Genomic DNA, 24,649 nt, shown 5'->3' with positions numbered 1-24,649 from the left:
TATGTTCTCACGTGGCTATGTCCTTTTATTATTACAACTGGATTAATAAATTGGAATTGTCTATTCATATGTGTTCCGCTCAGACCATGAGCATGGATTTTTGTCTTTGTTTCCCTGGGTAGGGAGCAGTGATTGCAAGAGTAGATGCTCTAATAATATGCTGAGAGAGAGAAGTGACAAAAGTAGACTCGGAGAGAAAAGACAGGTGTTGACCTCACTTCCATCCCTCCCCAGCTTTTCCATCTTGGGTCTGATTTTCAAAGTCTTTAAAATACACCAATTCCAGAGCAGCCTGGGTGGCTGAGCAGTTTAGCGCCGCCTTCGGCCCACGGCCTGATCCTGGAGACCTAGGATCGAGTCCTACGTCAGGCTCCCTGCATGGAGCCTGCTTCTCCCTCTGCCTGTCTCTGCCACACACCCCCTCCCTCTCTCTTTCTCTCCCTCTCTGTGTCTCTCATGAATAAATAAATAAACTCTTAAAAAATAGATAAATAAAATAAAATACACCAATTCCAGATGGTTCTAGAAGGCAAAAAGGAATGGATCAAGCAGAGAAAAAGGAAGGCACTGGTGACACTTGGTGAGCTCTTTTATTATGTTCTTGACTTTGCGCACCTGGCTCCACAGCTTGGGACAGAAAGCATTTCAGTCTCTCTCCAAAACAATGAAGATAGCTAAAGTGTATATTTATCTTTAATTATTTGTCTACATCGATAGCTCTAGTTGTATTTATAACTTTCCTAAATCCTGTTTATCGGTTTAAATAAAAACCACACAATATATAGTTCAATTGCCTTAGAAACAAAGAAAACACCCTTTCAATGTGAGGGAATCTTCCTCTGGGATCTGTTCAGTAACAATTTGCAACTATAAAAATTGCAGTTACATACTTAATGGAAAGAAAGAAAGAATTTAACCCCAACTTAAAAATCTGTATAAGAAAATTTATGAAATCTTCTAAGGTCTTTAATGTTGATGTATCAAAACAACCACTTTTAAAATATGTGGTATCAGCAGCAAAGATCTAAAAAGAGAAATTGAGTGGTGCCTGGGTGGCTCAGTGGTTGAGCATCTGTCTTTGGCTCAGGGCATGATCCTGAGGTCCTGGGATCAAGTCCTACATCTGGCTCCCTGCAGGGAGCCTGCTTCTCCCTCTGTGTCTCTGCCTCTCTCTGTGTATCTCTCATGAATAAATAAATATTTTTCTTACAAAATAAATAAATAAAAAGAGAAATTGAATGGGAGCCATATGAATTTTTCCCAAGAGAAGGAGGCAGTTGAAAACATTCCCTCCTCATAGCCCTTAGACCATAGTCAGTGGCTGAGCCCAAATGTAGGTGGACCAAAGAGCTTTGTCCAGCAGAGGCACAGTATAGAGAATAGCAAATGGTGGACTCAGTCAGATCCTCCCTGGATGGATGAAACAGAAAGGAGTGGAGTCACCAATGGGGCTATTCCAGCATGAGGACAAGTAGTCAATTTCCTTGGCCTCCTGTTCATAACTCACACACTTCATTTCTATTTTTGATATTATACCAAATTTTAAAAACTTACATTTATACTTATCTATGTACCCATTATCTATCTATGCTACTGATCTATTGATAGGATTGAAATAAACAGTTTATCATAGAGCATACAACTTTGTGTTCCATTGCTAGGTCACAGGTTTTGTTATTTACTGCATCTGAATTACTATGTACAAATAATTCCTGTAATCATTTTGTGAGTGCACTTGTGTTAGAAACAATTTAATACATGGAAACACTGAAATTATTCCACAATTTGGTTAACTCTATTTTGGCATTTATTTAATCTTAAAAAAAAAAATATATATATATATATATATATATATATATATATATATATATAATCTGTGAGAACTTTAAAAAAAAAACAGTTAAAAAAAAAGTTTCAAAAAAAAAAAAAAAGTTTCCAGTTTAATAGGGACTTATCTGGGCAGCCCAGCCCGGGTGTCTCAGTAACCACTGAAGACGCTGCCTTCGGCCCAGGGTGTGATCTTGGAAACTCGGGATCGAGTCCCATGTCGGGCTCCCTGCACGGAGCCTGCTTCTCCCTCTGCCTGTGTCTGTGCCTCTCTCTCTCTCTCTCTCTCTCTCTGTCTCTCATGAATAAATAATTAAAATCTTTAAAAAAAATAGGGACTTATCACATGTACTTAGTATCTTCCTCTCCAAATCATATTTAGATGAGAGTAAAGTGGAAAAACAGTAATAAATTCAGAAAATTTTATCAAAGTGGGGTATATACAGATCAGAGATTTTTATAAATATAGGGATGAATTAACAAAAAGGTGGAAAAAGCACTGATGGAGTCCCAGAAAAATTCTAAACCTGAAAGTTTAGAGTATAAAGTTTAAAGTATAGAGAGAGTGGGAGTGAGAAGTAATCCAAATTTTAGAGTCTGAAGTTGTTGAGTGACTATAATTCACAATGGAAAACACTGTGTCAAATGGCCTCACACTCTTTTAAAGTGCAGCAACATTAGCAACACAGTAATAGCTCATACTGAGAAAAACTGAGATTCTAGCTATAAGGAAATTGAACAGTGTTTCTCAAGGCTGTGTGTACTAGGTAATTCATAACAAAACTCTTCTCCTTTACTTTTTGATTGGGAAAGCAGTGGAAACGGGGTAAATACAGCTAGTTTCTCACTAGCTGGTCTAGACATGGTATAGTAGTGCCTGCCCATCTAACATATTCAGAAACTTCTATCAGCACTGTGCCTTGTCCTATATCTGGAAAAGACTGTAAAACATCTATATAATATAAATATATGCCCGAGGATCAAAGATAATTGAGGGTAAATGTAAACAAAAGCACAAAATAGAAAAATCAGGATAAATGTACAGATCAATACTGATGATGAAGCTGCCATTATTAATGAACCAAAGAACTCCGCAGTAAATCTAATTAATGTGTTATAGATGTTTGAGAATGTCTTGCAGCTCTAAAATAAGAACACACAGTTATTTGAAAAAAAAAAGTAGTAGACATAAGAGAAATATTTGGAATATAAAACATAAATACTAACTTAAAAAGTTAGTAAAAAGGCCAGAAGATACAATCTAAGAAATGTTCCCAACCATAAAGCAAGAAGATTTTTTTGGGGGAAAGTAAAAGAAAAAAAATTAAGACACTGAGAGCAAGAAAATCAATCCTGGAGCCCCAACTGATTGAGTTCCAGAAGAAGGGGGAAAATGTAGTATGACAACATTCAAAGGATCAATGATAGAACTTCAGATGATGGAAAGCATCATCTGAGGGTTAATCAGGATGGATAAAGTAGAAAACAAAGCCAATCTCCTACCACACAAACCCAGGACACTCAGAAAGAAATGAAAATCAAACAATCATCACAATTTCTTCAGGATGAAGACGACAAGAAACATTTTTACCAGCAACTTCAAGGGTTCTGGCTAAAGTGATTTCAACCTCAATTCTACACTTGGATCAATTAATAACTCATTGTAAGTGACAAAATATTTTTAGATAGTAGGGACAAGGACAGTGTATGTACGTTGTATCTTCTTCAAAAGTGAAGGGCATACTGTAACACAGTAAAATGGAATCCAAGAAAGAAAGAATTAGAGCCAAGAAACAGATGAAAGCAAATAAAAGAATTTAAGAATAGCACCTGTATTGTTGACCTAAAAAGAAATATTAAAAAAAGATTTATTTATTTGTTTTAGGGTGGGAAGGGGCAGAAGGAGATGGAGGGAGAGAGAAAGAGTCTTAAGCAGACTCTGTGTTGAGCATGGAGCCCTATCCGGGGCTGGATCCCACAACCCTGAGATCTCGACCTGAGTCAAAACCAAGAGTAACAGACAGAGCCACCCAGGCACCCCTAAAAAATAGTTATTCATAACTGAACTGAAAAGCTCTAAGAAAAAATAATAATGAGTTACATTCAACATGTCATATAATTGGAAATTTGTAAAACAGCAGTGAAATGGGGAAGAAGTACACCATTGGCAGTGTGATTGATAACAACGATGGGCAAGAAGAGAATTCATTTGAATTTTCAACTGAATTCCCTTCTGGGAGGTTCAAGTTTAGAAACACATGTTTAAATTAATTTCTTTATGAGTTCATTACAACATTTCATTCTATTTTTATTATTGAGATATTGATTATTGGTTGATCTCTTCAACACATGGAAAAAACAATAGATTAATTCTTCATTGTCCATAAAGATGGAGTCAATTACATGAGTTGAAGTTAAAAAAAAAAAAAAGTGTTTGAGCATATTACTACTTAGTTGACTAATTGGAAAATAAAGACAAGTAGGGTACCTGGGTGGTTTAGTTGGTTAAGTGTCCAACTCTTGATTTAGGCTCAGGTCATGATCTCAGGGTCATGAGATCAAGTCCCACAATGTGACCTGAGTCTAACTCTGCAATCAGCAGAGTCTGCTTGAGATTCTTTCTCTCCCCCACCTCTCCTCCTCCCCCCTCACACTGTCTCTAATAAATAAATAAAATCTTAAAGAAAAAAAAAAGAAAATAAAGTAGTTAAAAGGGGTTATGTCTTAGGAAAGGACTCGATATTGGATAGAGATGATAAAGAAGGAGGGGTACCTGGATGGCTTAGTTGGTTAAGTGCCTGAGATCTCAGCTCAGGGTCATGAGTTTAAGTTCCGTGTTGGGCTCTCTGCTGGGTGTGGAGTCTACTTAAAAAAAGGGGCGGGGTGGATAAAAGAAGGAGAATTGTACTGGTATGCCCTTATAAAGAACCTGATTTGGAGATGAGAATGCAAGTGCATATAACTAGCTCGACAGTGGTTAAAATCATACCCAAGAAAATCAGAAAGGATGAAGTAGACTTGATTCTTCCCTGCATAGGTTAATAATTATGATACATTGTGTGTGTGCATGCTGGTAAAAGGATCTGCAAGTATAGGAAAGCAGGAGTGATCTACTCTTTCCAAGCAGTGGTTGGTAGCATTGGTTAGAGATACTTTCTAAGCCAGGTGACACCTGAGAGAAGTCTTGAATGATAAAATTTGGAGGAAAAGTCATCTCTTGGCAGAGGCAATAGCATGAAGGTACGAAATACTATTTTTTATGTGTTTATAAAAAATAAAGTAAGAAATGACAAGTGAATAGGACACAAGGCTGAAAACAGATAAAGGCCAGGTTGTGGAGGGCCCAGTGGGCCACAATGAGAAGTTTGGATGCTGTAAATTGCAATTTTAAAGATGAGTCCTCAGAAAGTTGAGATTTGCAGCACCATAAAAAAAAATGTTTGAAGTTAATGCTTTGACAGAGAAATGCAAATATACGCTCATGTTGTAGTAGATTCATTTCCTTAAAGTTATAACTTATTTATAACCATAGTATTGAAAGTATATAGATAACCTTGATCTAGTAATAAAATTCAACTCTTGATATGATTTGTCCAAAAATGTTATTGGACACTGACAGCCTTGGAAAACCACACAAGTTTCAACAGGTTATGTTACTTGAAACACTAAATAATCAAAAAAATTTAACTCTACAGTATTCTAAACCAAGATATTCAATTTTTAAAAAAAACTCATAACATAAATGTTCCCAGTTCCATTTAAATCAATTCTGTACAGGACCATAAGCATTTTTGAGATGCTCTTGAAGGAAGTAGAAATCCCTGAAATTATTATACAGGCATATTTCATTTTATTATTGTGATCTGCTTTATTGCACTTTGCAGATACTGCATTTCTGCATACAAATTGAAGGTTTGTCACAACCTTGCATCGAGCAAGTCTGCTGGCATTTTTCCAACAGCATTTGGTCTCTTCATGTCTCTGTGTCACATTTTGGTAATTCTCACAGTATTTGAAACTGTCTCATTATTGTTATATTTGTTATGTTGATCTCTGATAAGGTGTCTTTGATGTTTCTATTGTAATTGTTTTGGGGAACCGTGAACCATATACATATTAAGATGTGAAATTTTAATCAATATACATATCGTATGTTTTCCAACTGTCCTATTGACTCACTGTTCCCCCAACTCTCTCCCTCTCCTTGAACCTCCCTATTCCCTGAGACACAATATATTGAAATGAGGCCAATTAATACCCCAACAATGGCCTCTAAGTGTTTACATGAAAGGAAGAATCGCATGTCTTTCACTTTAAATCAAAAGCTAGAAATGATAAAGCCTAGTAACAGAGGCATGTCACATGGTGAGACAGGCTGGAAGCGAGTCTCTTGTATGAAACAGCCAATTGTGAACACAAAGGGAAAGTTCTTGAAGGAAATTAAAAGTGTTCTTCCAGCGAACACAAGAATGATAAGAAAGCAAAACAGCCTTATTGCTGATATGGAGAAAGTCATAGTGGTCTGGATAGAAGATCAATCCAACCACAACATTCTCTTAGGCCAAAGCATAATTCAGAGCAAGGCCCTAACTTTCTTCACGTCTGTGAAGGCTGACAGAGGTAAGGAAGTTGCAGAAGAAAAGTCCGAGGCTAGCAGAAGTTGGTTTATGAGGTTTAAGAAAAAGAAATCATCTCTGTAACATAGAAGTACAAGGGGAACAGCAGGGGCTGACATAGAAGCTGCAGCAAGTTCTCCAGAAAACTTAGCTAAAAGATCACTCATGAGGCTACACTAAACAACACATTTTCAATGTAGACAAAACAGCCTGATTTTGTAAGAAGATGCCACCCGAGATTTTCACAGTTAGAGAGGAGAAGTTGGCACCAGGCTTCAAAGCTTCAAAGGACAGGTGACTCTCTTGTTAGGGGCTAATGCAGCTGGTGACTTTAAGTTCGGAACCCAGGGCTCATTTACCTTTTCAAAAATCCTAAGGCCTTTAATAATTCTGCTAAATTTACTCTGCCTGTGCTCTATGAGTGGAAAAACAAAGCCTGGGTGACAGCACATCTGTTTACAATATGATTTACTGAATATTTGAAGCCCACTGTTGAGAACTACTGCCCAGAAAAAAAAAAAAAGGTTCTTTTCAAAATATTACTTCTCACTGACAATGCACCTGGTCACCGAAAAGCTCTGATGGAGATGTGCAATGAAATTGATATTGTTTACATTCCTGCTAACATACATGCACACTGCCACCCATGGATCAAGTCTCGTTATTGGAGAAATAGATTTCACAGCTGTCCCAGACCGTGATTCCTCTGATGGCTCTGGGCAAAGTAAATAAAAAACTTTCTGGAAAGGATTCACTAGTCTAGATGCCATTAAGAGCACTTGTGATTCAAGGGAAAAAGCCAAAATCTCAGCATTCAAAGGAGGTAGGAGGAAACTGGTTCCAACACTCCTGGGTAACTTTGAGGGGTTCTAGACTTCAGTGGAAGAAGTCACTGCAAAGGTGGTGGACACGGCAAGAGAAGTGCAGCCTGAAGACAGGATTGAACTGCTGCCATCTCATGATAAAACTTGAATGGATGAGGCATTGCTTCTTATGGATGAGCAGAGAAAGTGGTTTCTTGAGATAGAATCTACTCCTGGGGAAGATGCCGTGAAGATAATTGAAATGACAATGAAAGATCTAGAACATGACATACACTTAGTTGGTAAAGCAGTGGGAGGGTTTGAGACAATTGTCCAACTCTGAAAGAAGTCCTGGTGTGGGTAAAATGCTATCAAACAGCATTGTATGCTACAGAGAAAGCATTCATGAAGCGACATGTCATGCAACACAACAAACATCACTGCTGTCTTCCTTTAAGAAACCGTCATAGCCACCCCAACCTTCAGTGCCCACTACCCTGATGGGTCCTCAGCCGTCAACATCGAGGCAAGATCCTCCACCAGCAAAAAGACAGTAACTTGCTGAAGGCTCAGATGATGGTTAATATTTTTTAGCAATAAAATATTTTAAAATTAAGACGTACATTGTTTTTTAAGACATAATGCTATTGCACACTTCACAGACTACGGTATAGTGCAAACATAACTTTGTATGCATGGAAACAAAAAAAATCATTTCGCTTTATGGAGATATTTGCCTTTTTGCCCTGGTCTGGAACTGAACTCACAATACCTCTGAGGTATGACTGTACACAGTTTCTAACAGTGACAGGCCACCTAAATGCATACTCTTTAGAGTAAACATAAAACAATAAGTATTAAGGTAGAAAGAGCCATTAAATCATGGCTTAGCTTCATATAATTAACATGTACTATGCATGCTATAAATACCACATTTACTTATCATTTTTTTTAAAGATTTATTTAATTTATTTATTTATGATAGTCACACACAGAGAGAGAGAGAGAGAGAGAGAGAGAGAGGCAGAGACATATGCAGAGGGAGAAGCAGGCCCCATGCACCAGGAGCCCGACGTGGGATTTGATCCCGGGTCTCCAGGATCGCGCCCTGGGCCAAAGGCAGGCGCTAAACCGCTGCGCCACCCAGGGATCCCTACTTATCATTTTTTTGCTTGTGTATCAGGTGAGGTATTTACTACTATTCTTTCTCCTGTGACAAACATTACCCACACATTATAAAGGCTGAAATGCCTTTATTAACTTTAATTTCTGCTTTTATAAGGTATCTTGCTATTTTAACAGGCAACATGCTTCTACTGAGGCTACTTGTAAAGTATGGAAAAGGAAGTATTGCTCATCGTAATTGCTTTAGCAGCTTAATAGAGGTAAAAGACTCGTCTCCTTGCACTTTGTGAGTATACACTTCAATATGATTCCACTATGCTAATAATATTCCAGAGGAGGCTGTAGCTCATGATAATGGAAGTGCAAACTTTAACACCAGCTTACAGCTCTCAATCTATCTTTTTGTATTTGTAAAAGTGTAAATGAAATAAATCTCAGGGTGTATATTATATTCCCTATTGATGTTAAACTAGCTCAATAAAAAATATTCTGTAAGCATCATGAGTAAGGTTGTACAAACAAAACCTCCCTCTAGCCAATTCATTCTTCTATCTATTCTCTGCATTGCAGTCAGACAGAGCTCTTAAAAAATATGTATATATTTCTTATACGTATTGACATAACATATTCAACCTCAAGTGATTTCCTACTGTTCTTAAAATCAAAGGCAAATAATTAAAAAGGTCATAATCTCTCTCAGATTTAGGTTTGGTTTTCCACATATGCATGCTCCTATGCCACTTTCTTCACTCCGCGCTCTTTTCATTTCTTCCAGTGCTTCAGAGAAACTAAGCTCCTATATCTGGGTCTATTTTTTTTTTTTTTAAGAGATGGCTGGGGGAAGGGCAGAAGGAGAGGGAGAGAGAATCTTAAGAGAATCTTAAGCCCAACATGGGACTCAATCTCACAACTCTGAGATCATGACCTGAACCGAAACCAAGAGTTGGATGCTTAAGTGACTGAGCCATGGAGGTGTCCCCTATGGGTCTTTGTAAAACTCATTCATAGAGAATCTATAAATTTACATAGAAGTCCACCTAGACATAATCATTCCCCCACTGTTTTCTCCCATAAGACACACACCTGCATACACATGGACTCTGTTTCACACACCTTGCCTATCCTTAAAACATTAGTCTACATACCTCCTCTTCAAGGAAATTTTCCAGAATGCTCTCAAGTTCCATCCCAGAGCCCTAGAGCTTCTGCATGTAACTCTTCAGAGCACAGATCCCACTAATACAGTGATTAACTGTGCAATCAGCTCTTTAACGTCTATCTCTGTGGCAAGAATATAAACTCCCAAAGGGCAGGGTATCCTATGCCTTTATCTGGAACAGACATATATATTGAATGAATAAATAATACATATTTTAAAAATCAAATGAAAAATACTATAACAAGACATTTTAAAGTTAGTTACCTATTACTTACAGATTGATGCTTATTTATAAACTTTTGGGGTGTTGAATTTGGGTTATAAATAAACTATATTAATGAGATTTCTAATTTCCCTCTCTTTCTAATATATACTGATATATTACATATATTTAATAATAAGTAATATGTAACATGTTATATATCACATATGTAATGTTTATGCATACATACATATATGCATAGTTTAAAAATTTGGTAACTTTCAGATATAGCTCTCTTGAAGACACTAAAATGATACATTAAAATAAATGTGTAAGGGGATCCCTGGGTGGCTCAGTGGTTTGGCACCTGCCTTCAGCTCAGGGCGTGATCCTAGAGTCCCGGGATCGAGTCCCATGTCGGGCTCCTTGCATGGGGCCTGCTTCTCCCTCTGCCTGTGTCTCTGCATCTCTCTCTCTCTCTCTCTGTGTCTCTCATGAATAAATGAATAAAATCTTTAAAAAAAATAAATGTGTAAGATTTCTAAAGCATTTCATTTATCAATATCTCTAAAGAAATACATGTAGGCTAAATGGCATTTTGACATATGTGTTTACTTTGTACATCTCAGATATTGAATTAAATGTTTAGTAAAAAACATAAAGGAAGAAGTCAGTAAATTAGATTTTTTTTGTCTAAAGTACCTTAGAATCCATGCAGAACATTAAATTATTTATTAAAAACACCAGAAAAAACCTGTTATTCCTTTCCATGATATTTCAAGCATATAATCAAACTATAGAAATAATAGCATGTATCAACTCTCAAAATAATAGTACTAGAAATATTGATATTGACAATACTATTTGATTTGAAGGTAGAATATCTGAAAGTAAATTTAATACAGACTCTGACTAGTTACACAATGGTGAAACCGGGTCTTTCCTTTCTGGCATTAGTTCCCAATTTCATCAATTAAAAAAAGAAGAAGAGAGAGAGAAACTGTCTGTGGCATCTGTGATACTGCTGTAGCCATGGGTAAAATATTTTGAGAGGAGAGAGGAAAGAACAATTAATTCTACCATGGAGGGAAAGACAATGTCAGGGAAGGTCCAGGAGGTAGGAAATATTTAAAATGGACCTTGAAGGATAAGGTAAAAAATAGTGGAAGAACACTTAAAGCACAACAACATGCAATGCTAAGGAAGGAAGGTTTGAAAAATAAATTGCAATTTCCAGATGTGGAAAGTCATTTGATATAGCAAACTGTAAGGGATATGGGATGGATGTGTGTGTGTGTGTGTGTGTGTGTGCACACACTGTGGACACATGAAGGAGCAGTCTAGGAAGGGAAAACAAATGTAAGGAGAGAAAAGGAGAAAGATGCGGGTGAGGAAGTGCTAGAATGCTTACAGGTCTTCACTAGCATCCTAAATACCATGAGTGTGGCTTGTATCTGAAAAAAAAAAAAAAGGCAAAGTTTGAACAGAAAAAGGATGTGAGCATCTATGATTTTATAAAGCCCCGAGGAAGTGGAAACACATTGCCATAAAGCAAGCCATTAAAAAAGATTATTCTTGTCCTAAGCAAACCTAGGAATAATTACAGAAAATGATGCAAATGGGAAGATTATATTACATTATTTTTGCATTAGTGAAAACATATGAAAATCTCTGAAGCTCATCTTTAAAACGTCTTTCCCAACTTAAAAGTACCCAGTCTAACTCAATTAGGGTGAGAGCATGTTTAGCACGAATGTACACAGGGACACCATCCTTGATTTAATAAAGGTATGCAGGCGTTATGATATTCCCTCTGTGCCTGAGTTCCAGCATTCTTAATGGAATAAGGTGTGTTATATTTTAAAATATAATACCTGCATGTCTAATTAAATGAACCAGAATATATGAAATGAAAGGAAAAGAAAATTTAAAATTTGAAATTCTTTTAGAATTGGCTTCTCAAGCATCTGTCTTTATTGTCACAGGGCCCCAGAGATATTTTGTAAAAATAAATTGCATATAATTTGAAAAACAATGAAAATTTTCACCAAAGAGAGCCAGCAGCCACTTAAATGTGCCTAAGGCTTTGGAAATTGATATTTCATGGCTCTTATTGTTGCGAATTCCCTGAAAGACTTCAACACAATTTTTTTTTTCTTTGTGAGAATAGAGATTTCAGGGCACTCACAGCAAAAGTTATTCCTATGGGTTAGTTCTAACAAAACTGTTGGAAAAGGTGCTATAAATATACATGCTCTACATATGGTATTTGGATAAGAAAAATGTAGAATATTTTTCTAACACTCTTAAAATGTTAAGTCAATGAACACTGAAAACTTTAAAGCTTCTCTCACCTGTGAATATGCATTATTGACTACTTTTCACTTATTAAAATATGAAACACTGCCTTCCCCACATATAGTTTCAAATATTACAAACTTTGCTTATACTCAGGATAAAGAGTCTCAAGTTGTAATATATATTCTATATTATGTAGTTATTTAAAACTTTGTAGTTATACAGTTAAACTTTTGGAAACCATAAAGACTTGTTTATTTTCACAATTATATTCCCATTGGTTTAGGAAAAAAAAAAAAAAAAAAAAAAAGCAAAGCCCTCTAGTGGCCAAAATTATATACAGATCCATGATAAATCCCCAAATTCTCTATTACTATTAAAAAAAATTAAGTAGCGTATTTGTTACACTGTTAGCATAAAGCCTTACTTATTCAAAGTGAAATTTTCTTTTTTCCTGAGGTCTAATTGAATGAAAAGGTAGGACAACTGTGCTATTTAAGTTAATTTCATTAAGGGATTTTAAAATATATTCCATATAATATGAAATTATGAGTGCATAAGCCACATGTTCTGAAATGCCAAGATCAAATATGCGGAGGATTGATTTATATGGATTTTAGAACATAAGATTTTCCTATGTGTAAACCAACAATTAGGGAATGATAACTAAATCTGGGTAATTTGTAATACTCATTCAACTTTTTTTCTTTTTGCAAAAGACTAAGATTAAAACATTGATGTGAGAACTATACAAGGAATGTTTACAAAATAACAGAGCATTTTCAAGCATATCACAGAGTAAAGTGTTCACATCTGACAGGTGGAGGCCGTATGTATATACACCACAATAAAAAAAAAAGGAAACATGGTGAACAGCACCAAATACCACTGTGTAAAAAAGTGACAGAGAAAGAAGGCCTTGTCTTGCGCTTTAAAAAAAAAAAAAAAAAAAAAAAAAAGATTTTATTTATTTGAGAGACAGAGACAGAAAGAGTGGGGGGGGGAGGGTGGAAGGAGAGGGAGAAGCAGACTCCCTGCTGGTCAGGGAGCCCAAGGCAGGCTCCATCCCAGGACCCTGAGATCATGACCTGAGCCAAAGTCAGACACTTAATCAACCAACCACCCAGGTGCCCCTGCCTTGCCCTTTTCTAAATATTTCAAAAGAAGCTAGAAAGACTGATTGTGTTGTGAAATTTACAGATTTTTCAAGCATTGGTGCAATTTAAAAAAATGATGGTGCAGGGCAAGCCAAATCTTCACGCAGGCATCATCCACTTCACACATTACCAATCTGAGACCTCTGACTTAAAAGACTGAGTTACTACATGAATACACTATAGAGTTGGTCTCCTTTTACACAACTGAAAAAAATATTTTGGACAAACCTTCCTCTAAATTAAAAATCCTGAATTAGCCTTTCTCAAACAATAAACACAGGGCATCCAACTTTCCCAAGGGTCATTTTCTCTCTTAAGATATTTTTTTCTCAGCCCTGTCATGGTCTGAGATGTAGGAAGATGGTACACACAGCCATTGTTCCCAGGCCTGTAGCATAAATATCTTACAATACAAGGATCTGTCTGGTTCTGGTTATGTTCACTGTTCTAACAGATACACTGCCGAATATCATTACTGTTTAAAGTAAATTAATTTCCCAATTTCCATATTTACTATTGATAAATATAAATTACCTTCAGTCCATCTCAGAATAGGATGTGACACTGGGGTGTCATAGCACGTTATTGAGGCACTTTCCTGGTACAACTTAAACAATGGCTTAGCAAATAGGGCCAGTGCACCGTTAATGAGTTTAGATTCAATTGTCAGAAGCAACAGAATAATCATCTAATCCCCCAAAGTAGAAAGGGTGTACTCTACAGTTACATGAATGTGCATATAAGAGAGAGAAGAGTTTCTGAGATAAGAGAAGAAAGAAGTTGTAATGCTGAAAAGTCATAATAGATAACTTTCCTTTTTTTTTAAATAAAAGATGATTTTCAAAACAATGTTTTTCTTTCTAAAGCTCCTCGGGGAGCTCCTTCTCCTCAACTTCAAATGCTCTGGTACAAGCTAAGTCAAGACCAGAATCTACTTACTTAAGGCAGCATGATAGATAGAATCTCCAGGAAGCAATCCAAAGGAAAAGTTTCTGGGTAATAAGAGCCAACGGCTGGAGGCGGTGTGTACTGAATGAAAATGTAAATGAAATGACTTTTCATTGTTTTACTTTTTATACCCTATTCAACTTTTTCACTCTTTTCAGCAGCATGTGTGCATTGCTTTACTCATAAAAAGAGAACTCCCAGTGAAAAGTTAGTATAAGTAGAATCTCCTCCCACAATAACAAACAAAGCAAGAAAGAGCAAAAGTGCTTAAGAACAGAAGTGGTGCCATTCACCATCTTATATGTGAAATAATATTAGCTAAAGGAAACAAGAGTTTTAGCTTGGCTCAGGCATCCCGAGATCCACCTTTATGCCTCGGTTAAAGTACCAGTGAAGTTAACAAAAGTGCTCACATTTTCACAAATCATAACAAATATGAAAATGTGATGTGGACTGTGGGCAGGACTGCAGAATAGCAGGTGGCAGAACAAGGGAAGTGAGCAGGGGCTCAGGGCAGGAAGCAGATGTGCTGGGGCCATGCTGAACAGAAGTAACAATATGACACACAAAGACTTTCCCCATAGGCCCATGATAAACCCTGAACATGGTAGGAGAATGAACTAGAACACAGCATGACCTATGCTACAAAAGGAGAGGAGGTAATTCACTATTCCTTTTCATCTCCGCCTCTGCTCCTTCTCCCCCAGGTGTTCAAGCTCTGGGACTGTGGCTACTACATGAAAGCAGCTCACCTTCAACCTCGGGGCTTGCCTGGGAAAGGAAGTCAGACTCGGACACGAGAGGAAAGTGGTACAGAAATGTCACCCACACTGCTTGATACCCAAGGCAAGTGCTAAGAAAGATGAAGAAAACTGGTATGGAGATGCTATAAACAACATTGTGGCAAGGGCAGAGGGAAGGAAAGAAACACGGAACACACAAAAGGTGATGAATTCCATTTGGAAGAGATAGAAGAAGATGTGCCCTGAATGCTTTGTGCTAAAGATATACTTAATAAGATATACTTATTCCATTATCTAAAGCATTATCTAGGTCTACATTTATAGATACATAGATACATAATATACAGACATAGAGATACATTCAGAATGAAAGAGAAGAGAAACTAAAGAGCAAAAGAAACAAAATGAACTCTAAAACACCATCATTACCAAAATGATCGATAAAATGCAAAGAGCAAGACAGAGAATAGATATTACTGAAACTAAGTTATTGACCTTGATAAAAAGCCTTGGGAAGTCCAGGTTTCAATACAGAATTTTTGGACAACTCTGCATCCTATGTCAGGGTGTGGCAGTGAAGAAGACAAGTTCCCGGCCCCCAAGACCCTAGTCTTCCTTACACCATGAGGGGCTTCGAATGCACATATGGGGATACCCTAGCCCATACTTCCAAGCTCTGTCCCTAAATAGCCTCTGCAAAGTCACCTTTGGCTACTCTTTGGGTTCCAATATACCAGGGATTTGGTCTGCTCTCAGAAAGAAAGATCATGACAGGAAGTTGATACAAGTCCTTGAACGATTTGGAGCTGATAGCTGGGGAATGCCAGGCTCTAGGGTACTGGGGTGTGATCTAGATGGGAAATACAGAAGTCAGCTGGACAGGAGCGCTGGGTCAAGAAGCAGAACAAGAAGGCAGCACAAGAAGGCAGAACAAATGGAGCTGAACAAATGTTTGAGAGGGTGCTCTCAAACACAGTGTCATCCAAGCATGGGTCTCTCTTGATGAGCTCTAAAGTCTGTACTGACTGCAGAAATTAGGGAGGAAATAATAGATATGGAGAAAATAAAAGTGGATATCCATCATGGGAAATGTTGGTTTTCCTAGTAAATAGGCTCCACTATTATAAAGCAGAAAAAAAGCAATGTATACAAAAAGCTCATTTCTCTGATAGGAACTAGAGAATGTGGTTGTTTAAACTACACAATACCCATCAGTAAAATCTGCTGGTGAACAACTGCCACCGAGAAATATCCAGCACTTCAATGATAGGCAGCTGGGCAGAAGGGGCAAGTTGAATTCAAGTGAGAAAAATCAAGCTGGTATCAGAATTTTCCCAGAGCAATATCAAATGACAGGAGATGGAACAGCCATGCGCATCAGGTTCTGGTGAAGAAGAAGAAAATGTGACCCAAGAATGTGCTCCCCAGCCACAGCGTTGTGCAATATAGGAACAACAGACATCATAGTCTCAAATCTCCAGTATCAACAGGGCAGACACCACAATTCGCCAACCCAGATGATAGCAGGGAAAGCTGTGCAGAAAGGATTAGATCAATATTCATCACCCAGGTCCACACATCCCGAAGGAGAAAATATATTACCCGAGCATTTAAAAAAGTATCTGTCAAGTATGGAGACAACTGACAGAAAATAGCAAGCATCTGAGAACACAAAGACTACAGGATCTCTTGAACACTTCTTTGAAAGCAAATGTACAAATAAAAACAAACAGAAATTACTTGACAGTATACTTGACAACACAGGATCTCATCAAACATGGATGAGGATTTCAAATCCACTTTCGCTTTTATTTATTTATTTATTTTCAAAGATTTTGTTTATTTGAAAGAGCAAGAGAGAGTGAGACAGAGAGGGAGCGCTAGTAGGGGGAGGAGCAGAGGGGAAGGGAGAAGCAGGCTCCCACTGAGCAGGAACCCCAAAGTGGGGCTTGATCCCAGGATCATGACCTGAGCCAAAGGCAGATGCTTAACTGGCCACCCAGGAGGCCCCACTTTTGCTTTTTATATTTCCTAAGCATCAAGCAATAAAATTAGAAATTAAATTCATAAATTATACCACTTATGGAAATTCTAAAAATGCAGGTAAGACCCTATATTGTCATGAGTATGTATGTAGTAAAAGTTCAAAGAGGAAGGGGGTGGTTGGATTGGGATCAAGGGACTCAGAGGTTTTGTGGTTTCTGTGTTGTTGAAACAGAAAGAAAAAAAGTTCCTAGGCAGACAGAGCACACCAGAATATCTATAAAATCTGTTTCTCTGGTACCATGTGCCTGTTAATATTATTTTTTGTAGTTGTCTGTGTGCTTAAAAATGTTCTGAATTAAAAATGTTTAAAAATACAAAGCCTACAAAATGTCTTAGTTTGTGTTACCAGGTAGGGGCTCTGAACATTTTTAATACATAGTGTATTAAGTTATCAAAATTTACATTCTATGTTAAGAAAACATAAAGAGTATCATTGGCAAGCTTCTTCAGCAAGGATGCCTGTCAATGAAAAAGAGTTACAAAATATGTTGCCACTAACATCCTGTCATTTAAAATGTGTTGCAAACAAAAAATATTCATAAGATATATGGTTTCAAATTTAAAAACAACTAGAAGTTTGGGGATCAGAAAAAAGTTGATGCACTGACTCTAAAATGTTTGCTTTGCATAAAGCAACGGATGTATTTGTACTGTCCTTCTACATAGTTTCATAATTTGAAGGTGAGCGCAGTAGTGGAGTTCTCCTCCATGACCCGTGCTTTACATTCAAGATTGCTAAGGAGGCAATCTAAGATATGAGTAAGAAGACTCTGACTTGAGAATGTGTATGATGACACAGATGTAGTGACAGGAGGGCATGCGTGTTATCTCAGCTTCTCACTGACCAGGCTCAGGAACCTGTGAGAGTGCTTTGGCTATGAAATCTCTCATCTCCTTGACATCGAATGTTCTGTTAACCAAATTGTAAAGCTTCTCCTAGACAATGTGGTTGGACGCATGGTGGGATGAGAAAGAGACCAGAAAATAAATCTTCACTTTGAATGTGGAAAGCTTTTGAGATTGATTTAATTATTGTACTCATCTGAATAATTTCTGAAGACAGTGGTGTGGTGGACATAGGTATTTCTGCTTTCCCTCGTCTTTTATCTAGTGCTGTTTAGGTTTCGCACAGGTTGTGGGCTCCATGGAGAAAGAAACTTCAGAGCATGTCTCTGGACACCCATGGAAAACTGTTACACCAGCTGCAGAAACACCCAAATCCTATAAATCCAGGTGTGGCTAAAGTTGATATACTATACAGGGATATATTACACCAGAAAATTACAGAGCCATTAACTTCTCAGGATGGCGTGAGGAATGCCTGCCATTGTGAAATCACGTATTGTTCCAGAAAACAAAAATGTGCAAGAAAATTCTGTAAGGTGACTCTATAGAGAGAACAATGGAATTTAAATCTATTAATATTTCATTTCATATGTGGGTAGCCTTTTCTGGAAACAAAAGATAATGGGCGACCAGTACTTCCAGAGGGTACTCAAAGAAACAACGGCTGGTATTGAGGTAGCAGGCTCAGGAAAGTAGGAAGAAAACTCTCCTAATGGAACGCAAGTTTCCTCCCAACAGAGAACAGGATTATTCCTTAACAGTTAATTCTTAATGGTTAAATCCAATAGACAAAAGAGTAAAAAATGCAGAGGATTGGGGGCAATTTTTTGAAGATGAAGAAACATTAATACCTGTAATGTTTCCTTCCTAGTGGAGTCCAGTATGTTCATATACTTACTTCTTTGGACCTTGAGAATGTGGAATGAATGGAAGAGTTTGCAAAGAACAAATATAAAGTTGTTCCTTTTCACTTCCTCTAGTGATTTAGCTATATGCAGAGAACACATTTGTTCAGCTCCAAGTATAAGGAGGGCATCTTCTGGCCTCCACTGTGTGGGGTTGACTGGGTCACCCTGGGATTCAGTACTTAGACTAATTTATGCTTTCAGACAGAGGTACACTGTTAAATGTTTAACAATCAGATCTCCAGGAGGAAAAAAAGTCCCTGCTAAATGTCATTAACTGATTTCCATGGTGTACATACTTTGATCACAGCTCATTTTAAGCTACCAACATGATGTCACTAATCATGGAGCTGGGGAAGTGCATGAACAATGGGCTCTCACAGCCCCTATGAGTTGGCTCCAGCTACCACCGCATGTGTCATTCTTCAGGCTGATTTTATCAGTAACTTAGGTGATATTTTAGATTCAAATTGCTTATGCTGATTCTCAATTGGTTTAAAGCTGGAGTTGGCAAGAGGAGAGCTAATTATTTGTCTCCCTCAAACAGCAAAATATACACGGTCTAGTACAGGGATCATTTCTAATTTACCCTTAGAGCTCTGTGAGTAATAGAGTAAATGAATCCTATGAAACACTTAGCAAATTAAAATGAATGAATATACTTGAGTTTTGATGATGCAGAGATATTTCTATATATATAAAATAGCATGATGTGCAACCTTTATTCAAATAATCTAGGCTCTTATGTAAAAAAATTCATTTAGCTACTAACAAGGTAAATGCAGACATTTCTCATTCTAAAGCCTTGGGGAATAAAAATACTTAGTCCTTTTATTATTAACCTCAAATATTTCTACTGAAAGTGTTTGGATATGTTTTCTTCACACACATATGGTCAACTCATAATAAATGTATATTGAATTAAAGAAAATCCCAGTTTAATAATGAAACATTAAGCACAAAAATATCACATATGTGTAAGTCAACAACAGAGTGACTATTTAAATTGATTATTTCGATTAGACACAAAAATTATATAAGTGGTTATTTTTAAAAAATGGCAAAAAGCTACTTTGGCAAGGTGTATATGTCAACCTAAATACACCCCTTTTGGAGCTTATTTGTCACAGTGAATTACTGGATTTCAGGTGCTGACTTCTGTACTTACATTTATTTTTCCCCTATTCTGGTATGTTTCATAAGTACTTAAACTTTTTTTTTTTTTTTTAAGAATCATTACTACCATTACAGAGTTTTTCTACTTCTTTTAGATCTCAATGTGATGAGATATCATGTAAAAAAAATTTTTTTTCACATAATTGCTACCACCTTTCAGCTTTACATCTATTAAGAGGTGCTATAAGAAGTGAACAGGCAATTGAGCCAAAGACAGCAAACACATAACTTTAAATTAGTTACACAATTAAGTTTCCTCAGTTGGCTTCTTTTGCCATGATGCTGAGGTAGTATAATAGCAGATTTCCAGTCAGCAGAAATTAGAGTACAATAAAACCATAATGACATGGTAAGTAGGCTCCAAGAGATTCATTCATGTAGAAGTTGGTAATTATACTGTAAGGATAACAAAGCAAACTGGACACATCTCTGCAGCTAGCAGAGCTGGGATGCTACAGGTCTGGATGTGCAATCAAAATCTATGAAGTCTCAGCTCAAAATGGGCACCACCTGGTGGCAGCTGTCCACTCTGTCTTAAATGTAGAAGTGGACAAAGGTCAGATTCCAAGACTTGCTGGGATTTCGGGAGAGTGATAATAATTTAGGAATCTCCTGATTAGCTGGCACCTGTGTCATCCCCCAACCACAGAGTTGGGAAGGATGAATACCAAGACCAGGAGGACCTTCCTCAACCTGCCTGGCTCCCCAAGTAAGGTCTCATTTTTCCTTCCATATCCAGCCTCCTCATTTGATTCTCTTCATTTAAATATATGGAGCGGATTGAGGATGAAAACCAACCTTCAATCACTATCATCCAAATTTGCATTATTGTGGGGCATGTAATTGCATGGTTTTATTGCATTACATTTGATTCTAGAGCATTTTAATGGATAATCCCACAGACCATTTCCCTGAGTTTTCAGATTATAAATTAAATTAGGAAATGTTAAGGGAAAAAAATGAAGCATCAAAATGGGTCCTCAAGTATTACTAAACCACTCCTTCTACCCCTCCTTCCTCTCATCTATTTTTTGCTAATTTATGTGACAGTTTCTCTCTCTCTCTCTCTCTATATATATATATATATCCACCTCCTCCCATACTTTTCTTTACATAATAAACTATTAAGTATCATAAAACTCTTTTTAAAAAGTGTTTTATTACTCAAGAAAAAACATGCATTGAAAACTTCTGTCAACGTAATAAATTTCTTATCCTTTGATTATGTGTACAATTCAATTTTATGGACTTAATGCCAACAAGCCAATATATATAATCACTAGTAGAAAATGAGCATTTATATCATTAACTACCACATTATTAAGTACTCATCATTTCTACAGGCCAGAGTTAACATGAACAATATATGAGCAAGTTACGGGAAAAGGCTGGTGGGTTGTATATTAAGGAAAAATAAGGGAAGATGTGAACAATGAGAAGGAGATCTCTTTTGCTTTATGAAGTTTCTGAAGTTTTTCTGTCCTATCAGTTTTTTTGTCTATTCTCACCCTCCACTGATGGTTCAATATATCTTGGTGTGTCTTTCACAGCATTTTTTTTTCCGGTGGTGGATCTTCAATAACTATGCCCTCATCATCTTTATTGTCATGGTTCACGAAGGGAATGCAAAAGTTCACAAAGACAGGCATATTGCTTATAAATATAAATATTGCTCAACCTTATCATTAAATATCATCTTTCATTGAGAAAACAGCAAAAGTGAAAACTTTTACAATATAGCCTTGGCAAGCATGTAACCTAAGTTGGTTATTTGATTTAGATAGTTTAGTGGACAATGTTTTAAAAGAATATAAAGAGGTTGCTTGGTCTCAGTACAAACAAGACTGCACACAGGCTGCTCCATGCATTTATATTATACACCCGAGGCACCATGAAAATATTTGCGTGGGCGCATAGGGCAGACTAATTCTGGTAGGTAATTTTAAATTAATCAAAATGAAAAATAAACATATCATTTGGCCCTCAACTCTATATCTAGGATTCACATTACCTGTGTGTAAGTATTTATATACATATTTTCTTTCTCATGTTCACTAAGGTACTATTTGCAATACAGGTACATATGTGTCAACAGAGATATATTCTCATCATGAATATAAGAATGCTAATCTAAATATCATTTGTTGGGCAGCTCGGGTGGCTCAGCGGTTTAGTGCCACCTTCAGCCCAGGGTGTGATCCTGGAGACCCGGGATTAAGTCTCGTGTCGGGCTCCCTCCCTGCATGGAGCCTGCTTCTCCCTCTGCCTGTGTCTCTGCCTCTTTCAGTCTCTCTCTCTCTCTCTCTCTCTCTGTGTGTCTCTCATAAATAAAGAAATAAAATCTTTTAAAATAAATAAATATAATTTGTTAGGGGAGCCTGGGTGGCTCAGTTGGTTAAGCGTCTGCCTTTGGCTCAGGTCATGAGCTCGGGGTCCTGGGATTGAGCCCTCCATCAGGCTCCCTGTTCCATGGGTAGCCTGCTTCTCCCTCTCCCTCTGCTGCTCCTCCGGCTTGTGCTCTCTATGAGATAAATAATAAAATCTTTTAAAAAATAATTATTTTCATTTGTTAAAACACTGTTCATAAAATACAAGGAAGAACAAAAACAAATTCTCACAAGATACAACAAAAATACAAAGCAAAATAAAATGTTCATCAATAGGGAACTAGAGTTATATGCAATGCAGCTCTTTTAAAAACTAATGTAGAAAGGTCTGCATGTGCTGATATGGCTGACATGGAAAGGTTAAGAACTTGTACTTTTAAACAATAGCAAAAATATGGAACAGTGCATATAGAGATGAAGGTTCTTCCAAAGAAGATTCTAGGCTGGAGACTAATATATCCTTTCGCCATAATTCTAACACAGTGGCTTTTCCTCCAGCTCTTGGACAGACTCACCATTTGACTGAGCACTAGATGAAGTAATTAACTTGCTTTTAAAGTCCAAGTTATATACATATACAAATACATCATATGCATACATATATACATATATATAGAGAAATAATGCAGATATGTACATTTATCAATACTTGAATCACTCAATTCAAGGGATGCTTATATTATACAACATTGGGGGGAGTAGATATTACTGAGACTTGATTCTTGTTACTAGACAAGAATATTTATGTCCCCATTCTCGAACCTGTGGACAATGAACAGACTGTTCAATAGTTAAATTCACCTCCCAATACCCTTTGTTATGCTGAATCAGCAGAACCAGCTAAATTCCATTAGTTGAAGAACTTACGTTGAAAATCCTCTGAAAATAAATACTAACATGTTTTTAAAAAGAAGGCATGTGTGTGTACAGGAAGGTTATCTAGAAGAATAAATAATATCTGTGAGACAATAAGATTTACATTGTTCTCAGATCTTTGAATGTTAAGAAAAACATACTTTGCTGGTCTATCTTTTTGTATTTAAATTTTTTACCATATGCATATTCCATTAAAAAATCATAATACACATTCTTAGAGAAACAAAGCTTCTCTACCAATAGGACAAAAGTCCTCTAAGATTTAGAAGGGGCATCTGACGTCAAGAGTATTGCTTGCCATCTATTTGATTCAGGCCTGGGTTTATGGTGACTGCACTTCCATAAATAATTATAAATCAAATGTACAACCCTGTGGATAAAAAGACAAAATCAATTCAGTCATTTAATGTCGCTGACATTGCTGTTCTCTCTCCAGCTCCTCTGCACAGCTGGACAAGTTAGACTTCTCATAGTTAGGTGCTTCTCATAGTTGCCTAATTGCTCAGACAACTGCTAATTTAACATCACTTTATCCTTGATGTCACAGCCAGATTGACCTTTCTGAAGTGGAGATTCCTTGGCTTGCACCTCTTCAGGGACCTCTCTCCACTGTCTCAATAAAACCTAAACTCCTAAACAAGACTGTGAATCATCCCCTAACAAATTCCCTTTTCTTCCTCAACAAAAGACTACCTAACTACAAGAATGTTAGCAGGGCACATGGCCACCCTCTGCCAAAAGTCTACATTTCCTAGGCTCTTGTGTAATGAGTAGATGTGATATACAACTTCGGCCTAGCCAATGGAAGATAATGTGTACAACTTCTGGGAAACCTCCTCAAGGGAGGAGATTTTGATCTCCTCTCTGCTCCCTGGAATGCTGATGTGATAGCTGCAACAGCCATCTTGGATCACAGATGCACTGGACTACCTACTTTATATGAGAGAAAAGTAGATTTCCAATTCATTTAAATTCTTGCTATTTTGAGAATTAGTCCCTCAGAGTTAATCCTAATTTGAATGAATACAAAACACATTATGTGATCTGGTCAATCTATTCTTTTCACTCATCTTTTACTACTCCTACAGTTGCCTCTATACAGCAGCTACAACTAACTGGCAGTTCTCAGACCACGCCATGCTATTTCTTACTTTTATGTGTTAGTTGAAGATGGCTCATCTGTCTGAAATATTCTGCTCCTACCTCTATTCAAGCTCTACTCCTTTGCATGGAAAATTGGGCAATGGACTCATTAGAAGACAAAAATAGTATTTTTATCCTGCCCTACCCCATGTTGTTTGACACACGGTAGTTGCTGCAGAAAAGTTCAGAAAACCTTTAGAGCTGAAGAAAATCTTCTTAACCTTCTCCTACCCTCATTGGCCCAGGAAAGGAAAAACAGAGAAAAAGGATTTAGAATACAAGGCAGGGAAAAAGTAAACCTCACAGATAAATAACTTCTGAGAGAGAAAGAGAATATACTGCACCAACTTAAAAAGAATATTGTCCTATGCAATAAAAAATAAGAAAGAGCT

General features: G+C 37.1%; 1 protein-coding gene across 19 annotated transcripts in view; it reads right to left on the bottom strand.

Annotated features, from left to right (window-relative positions):
- Positions 1-24,649, bottom strand: part of PRR16 (proline rich 16) — a 198,630-nt gene that overhangs the window by 10,725 nt on the left and 163,256 nt on the right. The window contains exon 1 of one of the 19 annotated variants that reach the window (XM_038551903.1): positions 9,517-9,657. The exons of the other annotated variants lie outside the window; for them this stretch is intronic. Within the exon in view, the coding sequence (XP_038407831.1) occupies positions 9,517-9,558 (42 nt within the window). The 5' untranslated portion in view covers positions 9,559-9,657. Of the gene's footprint in view, positions 1-9,516; positions 9,658-24,649 lie in introns of those variants that run through there. 19 annotated transcript variants of the gene reach the window in all.

This window comes from Canis lupus, chromosome 11 (genome assembly GCF_011100685.1).
Source record: "Canis lupus familiaris isolate Mischka breed German Shepherd chromosome 11, alternate assembly UU_Cfam_GSD_1.0, whole genome shotgun sequence".
NCBI lineage: Eukaryota > Metazoa > Chordata > Mammalia > Carnivora > Canidae > Canis > Canis lupus.
The sequence above is the reverse complement of the archived record's forward strand: the minus strand, read 5'-3'. Positions and strand labels throughout refer to the sequence as shown.